The sequence below is a fragment of the Octopus bimaculoides genome, chromosome 11 (genome assembly GCF_001194135.2).
Source record: "Octopus bimaculoides isolate UCB-OBI-ISO-001 chromosome 11, ASM119413v2, whole genome shotgun sequence".
Taxonomy (NCBI): Eukaryota; Metazoa; Mollusca; class Cephalopoda; order Octopoda; family Octopodidae; genus Octopus; species Octopus bimaculoides.
In genome coordinates, this window is record NC_068991.1 from 9,025,607 (window position 1) to 9,036,864 (window position 11,258).

General features: G+C 35.1%; 1 protein-coding gene across 4 annotated transcripts in view; it reads right to left on the reverse strand.

Moving 5' to 3' along the window:
• Positions 1 to 11,156, reverse strand: part of LOC106879998 (uncharacterized) — a 13,268-nt gene extending 2,112 nt beyond the window's left edge. The window contains exons 1-9 of one of the 4 annotated variants that reach the window (XM_052971484.1): positions 11,077 to 11,156; positions 8,320 to 8,650; positions 6,387 to 6,558; positions 5,908 to 5,986; positions 4,701 to 4,934; positions 4,531 to 4,600; positions 2,984 to 3,071; positions 1,404 to 1,564; positions 432 to 505 (exon numbers count right to left, since the gene is read on the reverse strand). In XM_052971484.1, the coding sequence (XP_052827444.1) occupies positions 432 to 505; positions 1,404 to 1,564; positions 2,984 to 3,071; positions 4,531 to 4,600; positions 4,701 to 4,934; positions 5,908 to 5,986; positions 6,387 to 6,558; positions 8,320 to 8,446 (1,005 nt within the window). In that variant the 5' untranslated portion in view covers positions 8,447 to 8,650; positions 11,077 to 11,156. Of the gene's footprint in view, positions 1 to 431; positions 506 to 1,403; positions 1,565 to 2,983; positions 3,072 to 4,530; positions 4,601 to 4,700; positions 4,935 to 5,907; positions 5,987 to 6,386; positions 6,559 to 8,319; positions 8,651 to 9,949; positions 10,267 to 11,076 lie in introns of those variants that run through there. The other 3 variants (XM_014929783.2, XM_014929782.2, XM_014929784.2) reach the window with 3 other exon arrangements.
• Between the last annotated feature and the right edge of the window lie 102 nt (positions 11,157 to 11,258).

Genomic DNA, 11,258 nt, shown 5'->3' on the forward strand with positions numbered 1-11,258 from the left:
AAATGTTTAGGACTGTTTGGGAAAAATGAAAGGAAATGGCTGATGGTATTCCTTGTGTTCCAATGCTTCATTGAAAGGTAAAAGTGCAAGCTTTTAAAAACCTTCCAAACAAGTAAAATAAGAGAAGTACTGCATTTTCCAGCATACATGCCAACATCGTACATAGTGAAAACATTCAAACATCATCACTATCTTTTCAAATCCTGCTGCATTTCGCATGCACTTTTTGGTCCTCCATAGTCGTCTTGGTGTATAAACCAACCAACTTTTTTTTTTTTGGCTGTAAATTTTGGTCCAAAAAATTCAATAAAACTTATTTTGATTGACTAGAAGGGAGGAAAAAAAGCTAAAAAACAATAGGATGGAGCTGGGATTGAAACAGTAAAAAAAGGTTAACTGGAAAATAGATATAGAACAAGAATAAAACTCACTGAACAGTCAAAATTTTGTGATACAGAATTGCAACTTGCTCGAGCAATCATTGCTGAGTTCTTGATACGACATTCTGATAAAAAAAAAAATAATAAAATAAAACAAAATATTGTGCAGCCATTTTCTGTATTATAGAAATGCTGCATTCATGAAAATTTTGCCACAATGGAATTTCATAACAAAACCATTTTTTTCATTGACTTCCATGTGACATGGCAGTCAATGGGAAATAGGGTTTGCATTATGGAAACTTGCTTCCCAACCATGTGGTCTCAAGTTCAGTCCCACTGTGTGACACCTTGGGCAAATGTCTTCTACTATTATAGCACAGGGCCAACCAAAGCTTTGTGAGTGGATTTGGTAGAGGGAAACTGAGAGAAGCCAGTCATATATGTGTGTGTGTCTGTGTGTATGTTAACGATTCTGCCAGCTTGCCACCTTACATTGGACCTTATAATATTAAGAATATTTATTTTATCAGCACTTGATATGTTACAGATTCTATTTAATTTTTTTTTTTAACACCAAAAAAAAAAAAAAAAAAAAAAAAAAAAAAAAAAAAAAAAAAAAAAAAAAAAAAAAAAAAAAAAAGCTAAAAGATGAATTTAATTCTTTATTTTTCATTTTTATTTATCACTATTATCCAAAGTTGCTTAATCCCTACACTAAACATTTCTAAAGTATCATCTATAGCAGTGGTTCTCAACCAGGGTCCGTATGGCCCTTGGTGGGTGGGGTTCATATAAGATTTTGTTGTTAATATTTATCAGTTATAAATTGGTTGTACACAAAATATTTTAACAATTTTATTAAAATATATGATTTTTTAAACATCAAAGAGCTAGGGGTCCAACAGAGAAAAATAGAAATCAAAAGGGTCCACTGGCAAAAAATGGTTGAGAACCACTGATCCATAGTATCATCCCACTAAGAACTTTAGATACCAAAACAATTCTACAAACATTACTTACTCGAAATAAGTGAGAATACTGAAGCATTTCGATTTTTGACCGTAGAAATAGGCGTCTCTTTTACTATCTTCAGTTCTGAACATGGATGGCAATCATGGCCAGATGGCAAACCATAGGGATGTTTAACATGGTTGACATTCCATTTAACTTTCGGTCTAGCTCTAATGGAAAACAGAAATTCAACAAATAATTTAGTGATTTCAGTTACAGACAGTGGTGTTATTTTATGTGCACTATTTACATTAGTTGGACTGATGTCTTCATCCTGATTGTCACTGTCTACGAGTACAGTGTAGTGGATAAAGGTGTTGGTTAATGCAATGCAGACATCTAGAGGTTTTGAGTTCAATCACAGGCAAAACAGTAAGGCACTAGCTTAGCTAGAGTGTGTGCTGCCTGGGGCAGCCCTTCCATTTGCTACACCCAGACCCCATAAATAACACATATTGCCTACAGCAGACCCAAAAGTATCACCTGAGGTGGACTGCATCTACCGCTCACCCCACTAGCTATAAGACACTTGAACATCTCAGGTTTAAGTTCTTCTTTCACACATCTCACACATCCTGTTGACTGTTCTTGCATATGTGAGAAAATCAACATTCTCTTTTTTTCGATATATTCCAACACACCATTCGAGTGTTAAATAGAGAAGTTTTATCACCGAATATGTTAGACAGTAATTCTATTGTTTCTTGAAAACAAATTTCATTGGATTTTTTGGGCAATATGAAATTACAGTAATGTTCATGCCAGGTTTTGCAATAACAACCTCAGTTTTTGTTTGTCCAACCATGATTTACAATCTTGCTTAAAAATCTCCTTGTACCTTCTATAGTATGATGCAAAAGTTATATCCTCATCGGGGTCATAACTGAATTTTAGTAATCAAGCTCGAAACACCATCTGGCGAAAATAAACAGTTTTGGACTTCTTTGCTGTAATAGTTGCTTTGGCAACTCTTGTTGCTGTTCTTGTTGCTTTTTCAACTGTACTATGGAAGTTAATAAGTTTTTTTGTTATTTAACAAGTTGTATAACGAACAAATTGCTAAATAATCTGCGTGAGCTTTGAAACCCTCGTCGCCAGATGTTGTAATGTAATTTGTTATGCACAATAAATAAGATAACCAGACAACAGTAAAAACAATGTAATGAACTAACTAATCTCTTTATGAAGCAACAATCAATATTCTTGTGAACTAACCAACTAAATAATTTAAATAACCTTCCGACTTCATTGCAAACTTACACGAACTACGCTTGACTCTGAACTCTGGACTTCTCGAACTCACTTGGATCGTTACAATAAAAATAAAACAGCTAGCATAAGGAGTCTTTGAAAGGAATTGGAAACAATTATAGACTGTGTTCAGCCAACAATTGTTTTCTTTCAAAGGACCAGAAAACAACTGTAGACAATATCAAGCCAGCAATTGTAGACAAATTGCAGCCAACAAGTGTCGTTTTTCAAAAGACCAGGCTCTAGATAGGGTCCAGTTACAAGGACTAGAAATTAAGGACTAAGATAAATATCATGTCATTGAGAAATATACAAAGAGTACATTATTCTGTTCTTACCTTTTATTTGATGTAACTTTCGTTGATTTTTTGCTCACAACTTTGTCCACTTCTGGCTCAAAAGGCTGGTCTTCCACAATAACTGGCACTAGCAAGAAACAAATAATTTTTTGAGTTGCTATGGTTGTGAGACTAAAGCACAATGAGCTATGAACCAAATGGCCATAGTGAGTTCAAACCTTAAATGACTAAATCCACTGAGCAAAAATCAAAACAGGGTTTGGCTTAGATTATTTGACTGACTGAGTTCCAACCATTACCTTACTGTTAAGTGAAAGACGAAGGATATTCATTAATGAAACAAATCTTTATAAGAATTGCTTTACATCCCTTTCCAGTAAAAAAAAAAAGCTTTCATATAATTTTAAGGGAAATTTTCTAGAACTATTGCTGAAGTGTGTGAAATAGGAGTGACACCTGCAGTCAAACTAAAAGCTTACCAATGTGAGCAACATAATGGTTGTTGTAAGGCATGAACTTGTATTCATGTAGACACATAGTCAAGTTCCTTAACCTCAGACATTGAAACCTAAAATCAGTGTTTTAAAGGTATGAAGATATTCGCAGAAACTTATATTATTTGGTAAGCATCAGTGTAAAAGAGCCATCTGTGTATCATACTTAATGTATGCACACAGTTGATAGATCAGTTACTGCCGAATTTGTCCAGAGATAATACCTCTTATGGGATTGCTGTGTTGAAAACAATAAATATCAGAAAGGGACAAAAATTCACCTCAGCAGAGGCTAGCAACAGTTTCAGATGCATTTTAGCCCTTCTGGACTTCTTCAGTGGTGTGTAAATGCATCCAGCCACATGCCAGGATGAGGATTTGTCATCTCTGATGTAGGAAGAATTGAATAAAACATTCACCACTGATGTTGTGAAAAGCTACCTGACTGAATAAAAATCCAGTTGCTGGGACAAATTTTCATCTCTCTCTGAATCTTGTTGATTTTTTTTAAACATTAAGTCCATAAGAGCTGTCATCATCGTCATGGTCATCATCATCATCATTTAACATCTGTCTTCTGTGCTAGCATGGATTGGATGGTTTGACAGGAGTTGGTAAGCTAGAGGACTGCACCATGCTCCACTGGAATGGTTTTTACAGCAGGAGAAAAATGAATTTACTCCAGTACTTGACAGATACCTTATTTGTTGATCTTAGAAGGACAAACGGTAACGTTGGCCTTGGTGGGATTTGAAATCAGAGCACAAAGACCTGAAATAAAAACTGTAGCGCATTCTATCTAACACCCTAACAACTGCTAATTTGCTGCAAGTGAATTATGTGATTCTAACAAAAAAGAATTGCACTGGATCCAATTTATTGAGAATTAACAAGATGTCAGTAGAATAATCAGTAGACACCTGCATAATCAGTAGAATAATCAGTAGACACCTGCACAATCAGTAGAATCTGCTTCTATCATACAAATCTGTGACAGGTTTTAAACACTGCCTCACCACCTCTGACTAATCAATAAAACAGAACAAAAAAAAAAAAAAAAAAAAAAGGCTGAATTTAGAGGTGTATACTTACTAGTTTCGTTTAAATTCTTTTTTAATGTCATCTTAGATGGTTTCATAAAAGGATTTGTCCATGCAATAGCCTATATGAAGAAAATAATAATAATAAGAGTGTTAGAAAGTTGAAAGAGTAGGAAAAGGGTTAATATCAAAGGAATTGAATGGAGTGTGAAACCAACCTACCTGACCCTTAGGATTGCATAAGATGGTGGTGACATCTGATTCAGTGGCCCAGCTAGGTTGCTCTTTAAACAGGTAATCCAAAGGTGACTGGTTATAGATGTCTGTGTGTGTTGAGGATGCCCATACAGTCATTATAGAGTTTCGAGGAAATTTTGCTTGTGAAGGGAACCTAAAAATGACAATAGGTTCACCCTTGAGGTTCTGTTGAATAATGTGTTTACCAATTTCCATTTCCTGAAATAAGGTTAGAAAGTATCAAAATAAAAGCAAAAATACCCAACTAGATTCTCAAAAGATTCCACATATACGAGGGGATGGTGCTGAGAAGTTCCTGGCTTTAAGAGTGTCACGAAAGGTCTGGTTGGAAGCCCAACCTTCCAAGTTCTTTTACAGGGCTTAGATTTAAACTGAAGGACTGCTGCAATAAGTGTGTGAATCTGACAGGGGAACATGTTGATTAAAATCATAATTAACTGATCCTCCTGTATTTTCTTTTACTCAATGCGAGGAACTTTTCAGCATCACATCATACATACATACATACATTTGATAGATACATACATACCCAACTAGATTCTCAAACTCAAAAGAGTTATATTGAAAATAGAGTTTAAATACAGGTCATCATCGTCGTTGTTGTCGTCATCATCATCATTTAATGTCCATTTTCCATGCTGGCATGGGTTGGATGGTTTGACAGGATCCAGTAAACTGCAAGGTTGCACTCAGTTCCTATGTTAGCTTTGCATAGTTTCGATGGCTGGATACCTTTCCTAATGCCAACCACTTTACAGTGCGTACTAGGTACCACCAGCACTAGTGAGGTTCCCAAGTAACTTGCAGAAGAAGAAACAGGGGAAAAAGAGAAGGAAAAGGCTTCCACAACTAAGTGGGAGGAGGATATGAGAGGGGGAGGTGGCTTTATACCAGGTGTTGAAAGCTGAAGTATGATTGAGAGACAAGCAGAGGAGTCTAGCTATAGAGGTGATACATTGTCAGCCCACATTATAGAACAGTGGGAGAAGTATTTTATTTTCTTGATTTCGAAAGAATGAAAGGCAAGTGGACCATGTCAGGATTTGAACTCAGAACATAAAGAATGGGAAGAAATACCATTTAGCATTTCATCCGATATGCTAACGATTCTGCCAAATCATCATTTTCATCTAGAGATAATAATTAAAATATATAAGAAAGAAGAACTTACCTTTTCTTCAGAATTATACAGTCGTATAAACTTGCCATTGGGATCAACTTCCAAAATACTGAAATGAGCGAAGGCACTGCTGGAATGGAAGTAAAAAATAAACAGTGAAGAATCATAGGTGGAAGCTGATGATGTTGCTATTGTTGTTGTTGTGGTGGTGGTAATGGTGGTGGTGATGATGGTGGTAGTGGCAGTGTTGGTGATAGCATTAGCAATGGTGAAGTGATGATGACTGTAGTTGTAGTGCTTAGCCCAAGGTCAGTACTGACTAAGCAGACCTGTGATCAAAAGCATTCCAGCCATGACTATTACAACACTGTGACATTGAACCTGAAACCATGTGGTTGGGAAGCAAACTTCTTACCGCACAACCATGACTATGTGTATAAAACTGTTTAGGGTTTGACACTGAGAGAAAAGAAATAACCACAAATCAAACAAATATCCAAATGCTATAGAGAAGATATGAAATTAGTTACCTTGGATACTTGGTAGAATAATCATGATATTTGAGCTTCTCATAATATTTAGCTACGTGTTGCCATAGTTCTACACTTCTACTTTGATTAGAAGATTTACTATTGAAAATCTGATCAGAAGATTTTCCTTCAATGAAATCTGATGGAGAACTGAAGTCCCATGGCCGAAAGCCTGAAAGATTTAAACAGAAGAATATATTATATTGGGAACAAAAGAGAGCACTGGACAAAATGCCTTGCAATATTTAGTTACATTAAGGCAGTGAGCTAGCAGAATCGTTACTGAGAGATGAAAAGAAAACTAAAGGAGAAAGAAAAATTCATTGAGATTTTAAAATGTATTGAAATTAGTTGGACTGTTTCCTCTTTTTCTGTTCTTGAAGTGGTTGTACGAATAAGGCATTTGTGTACAATCACACAGTGAATTCAGTGTAGTTTAATTAGACACATTTCCAGCTAAGAAATCTAGTCTTACTGTAAAGTAGACTGTAGCATCAATACTACACAGATTTATATGTCACTGATTTAATTACTGAAGTAGCTGCCAGAAATGTGTTATTTACGCAAATCAAATTTTCCAATTAAGTGGAGGCCTTAATAGATGTCTCCATGGTTTGTTACAAACAGGTACTCAGTTCCGAAAGTGATTTTCCTGAAAGTCAGTTGGACTTATCCTTCATAATCTATCAATGAAGACATTGTGTAAAAGACAGTTACTCATGGTTTCTGTAGCATTTAATTCAATTACTTAGTTCAATTACATATACAGTATCAGCTAAAAGTTAAGATTTACTCTGAAGTATCTTATACTTCAATGTACTAATGATCCACATAAATGCATATGCTTTCTCATTGACTCTACTCGCTTATCGTCATTATCCCAACTACTTGTCATTTGAACTCTTCTTCACCAGCAAATATCAGCTTTACATACTTTTAGCTGTCTACTCTCCTTTCCTCTTCTGCAAGTCAAACATTATCAATATCCATCTCACTCTCTTACCTCCAACCATTTGCCCAACTATTCATTTCTCTCTAGTATTATTCTCCACTATGGATGCCTCTCTCTAATCCTTCCATCCTCTTTCATATTACTTTCAAATTTTGGCATGAGACCAGCAGTTTCAGGGATGGGGGCGTAAGCCAATTACAATAACCTCAGTGCTCAATTGGTACTTATTTTATTGACCTTGAAACAATGAAAGGCAAAGATGACCTTGGCGGAATTTGAACTCAGAATATAAAGATGGATAGAATGCTGCTAGGTATACCAATGACTCTGCCAGTTCACCACCTTCATCTTCTTTCATATTGTCACCATAATCACTTTGTTTTTACTATTTCAGCCTCTTCCTACATCTCACCCTAATTCATCTGCATTCACCTCAGTCACCCTGCATCATTCTTCACACTGAAGCCCCATTCTCCATCTCAGCCTAACTCATTTTGTTGCAATGGCTTTCTTTTCTATCCACTCTATCAATCAAAAAAAAAAACCTTGAGCAATGGGGATTTCTTTTGTCTTAGGCATGAGACGTTTTGGCACAGCTGTTTTGACACCACCAATTTGACATCACTGATTCAACACTGACTTATTTGACATCAGACATTTTAATGTTTCTTTTATTTTCTCCCCTCCCTGCTTCTCTTTCTTTGTTTATGAATACAAGCATCTAATTTTGTTCTTATGTATTTATAATTGTATATATATATATATTTGTGTGTATCTGTGTTTGTCCAATCGCTTGACAGCTGATGTTGGTGTGTTTACATCCCCGGTAACTTAGCAGTTTGGCAAAAGAAACCGATAGAATAAGTACTAGGCTTACAAAGAATAAGTCCTTGGGGCAATTTGTCCAACTAAAGAGGGTGCTCCAGCATGGCTGCAGTCAAATGACTGAAACAAGTAAAAAAATAAAAAGATATAAAAAACCTGTATTGAAGGTCTGCGTGAAAGTCCTGCTTATATTGAAGCTCTTACTCCGAGAGTGATCAAAGAAAATATTTTCTCTGTAATCTATGTCTGTTTCAATAGATCTTCTGCCAGATTGTGTATACATCCTGCAGGCTTTAAGCACAGTTATTTTTTTTGTGTGGGGGATAAATGTACAAGTGTAGGTGTATAAAGTTGATGGCTTGTTTCTAGATGGTGTAGGCTTTTAAGAGAAGCCTCTACTGAAAAATAAAAAAAAAAGTTCTTGGATATATTCTGTTTACAACCTATTTGGCCACACAGTTCTTGTGTTCACTGGAGCTTTTGAAATCTGTAAAATAAAATAAAATACTTTGGTTATTATGATTAATAATAATTATAATCCTTTCTACAATTGGCACAAGGGTCAAAATTTAGGGGAGGGTGCTAGTTGATTACATCAACTCCAGTGCTCCACTGGTACCTATTTTATCGACCCTGAAAGGAGGATAATAATAATGATTTCAAATATTGGCACAAGGCCAGCAATTTTGGAGAAGGGGCTAAATCAGTAACATTGATCCCTGTATTCTGCTGGTACGTATTTTATCAAACCCAAAAGGATGAAAGGCAAAGTCAACCTTGGCGGCATTTGAACTCAGAACATAAAGACAGATGAAATGCCACTAAGCATTCTGCCTGGCATGCTAGTGATTCAGCCAACTCACCACCTTTTTAATAATAATAATAATAATAATAATAATAATAATAATAATAATAATAACAATAACAATAACATAAGGTGGCAAACTAGTTTTATAGATAATTCTTTCAAAATTCCTATTTGGTTTATCGTACATTTACTAGTGTAGGTTGAACGGATCTTTTTTAAAACGGGGGCCACATTTTTCATTAACGAAACACTTTGAAACTTGGAACACTGGTTGTGGCCCCCGTTTTAAAAAAGATCCGGTTGAACTACGTAAAATGTTAGAGAAAGTTCCAACTTTGATCGTTAAATTTTTTTATTAGACTAAATCATAGAATGTGTCCTTCCATTTTTAGACAGCTGAGTGTGGTTTGAAGAAGGTTCGGCTGATATTTCCAGCAAGTTGAGCGATCACACAGAGGCTCACTGATTTTTTTTTTATGGCACTACATAAGATTTACTTTTCATGTCGCCCTATCCAGCAGATCTGTGATCAAAGGTGTTCTAGTTATGGCCCATGTTTCTTTAAGAAAAGAGGGTGTAATTTGACTTATTTCTAGCAGATAGATCAATTTACAGAGGTTCCCCCATTAGCTAATTACGCCTACGGTATGGTTAAATTCTGCTAAATCACAAATTAAATACATGCATAGATTTTAACATTTGCAACGCCCACTCATTCGTAACAAAAGAATTATGGTCGAATTAGATATCGTTAAAAGTTAAACGCAACCTAAGTCCAATATACAATAGCAAAATAAAATTGAAATAAAACTTAAAAAAAAAATTAGGTTAAAAACCAATTCGTTGGTAAGATTGTTCAGCAAAATCCAAAAGAAATAGTTTTCTTGCATTTTTGAAGATGAGAAAGAGAAATTTTGTTGACTGAAATAAAAGAAGAAAATAATGTAATTTTTGGTCTAATAAAAGATATTTCCTTACATGAGTAAATAGACTGGAGTATTGCGTAAATAAACGTTTCTTTCTATTAAAATTTCATTCACATCTATGTTTTACATAAGAATATTTTAAAATGTTCACTGAACCAACGACGAAAAGACGAATCACATGACATATCGACTTTTTCTTTTGATAATATGAGAAAAACAATTCCTAGAAACAGTTTTGAGTGAAGATTTGTCACAAAGAAAGACACAAACATCGAACTTGTGCAGTTAGCGTGAAAAATAACGGACAAAAACTTGATGACGAGAAGAGATTACAGAAGAGAAGAACGTCAACGGATACTGAATAGTCTGAAAAAAAGAAAACAAAATCGTATGAACAGAAAATGCATATTTATTACACTTGAATCAGAATAACCCGAAATTGAATTTAGAACATAATTTTGTGATAATAAGAATTTGTTTCTTTTAAGAAAATACGCAAAAAGAGCGTCCTATCGATCACGGTATTTCATTGAGGCGATCGCGGAATATAACGTGCCGTTTTCGCTTCAGTAAAAAGAAGTTTTTGTTATCACTTTTAGTCAGTTATTTAATAACTTTCAGTTTTGCTTCTCCATTCTCCGACTCTTAGCTATCCTGTCTTTTTGGTCTCATGCGAAGACAATAAACTAAAACTGACGAACTGCACACCAGAAGACTTTTTCAATAGTTTCTGGGAGATGGTGCAATGGCACAAATGAGCGTTTGCACATCAGAAAAGATTGTTATTGCGTGCCGTGGAAAATATGAACTGTAATGGTTTATTGATTTCTTAGATGTGCACTTCTGTAATACATTTTCCCTTGCTATATGCGTATGTTTCCTCTTTTGCCACAGCTATATCGACTTCATCTGGTTAAAATTAATATTTCTAGATTATTGTTGTTGTTATTGTTATTATTATTATTATCATTCACTTACAAATCTGAACAAAATTAAGTTTCTTTAAGTGAAAACGGTACGCCAGAACATTCCGTGACTGCCTTTTAATTGCTTGTAACCAGTTACACACAAATATAATTTGAGCAACCTTCAGAGCTATTAGTGGAATATTTTCATGATGCTTTGAAAGGAAAACAAGACGGAATTAAAGAATCGACAGATCATGAAACGAAAGTATACATTACTAATGGACATAATATTACTTTCGAACCATCAACATCTTATGGTAATAATTCTCGTAACTTTCTGTTATGAATGTTTGTTACAGCTCGGTATTCTTTCGTTTCGTGATCAGAAAATGAAAGTGGCAGTGTTCGGTTATGTCCAGACAAACCTGTCGAGTAGGAGGAACCACATCCCAC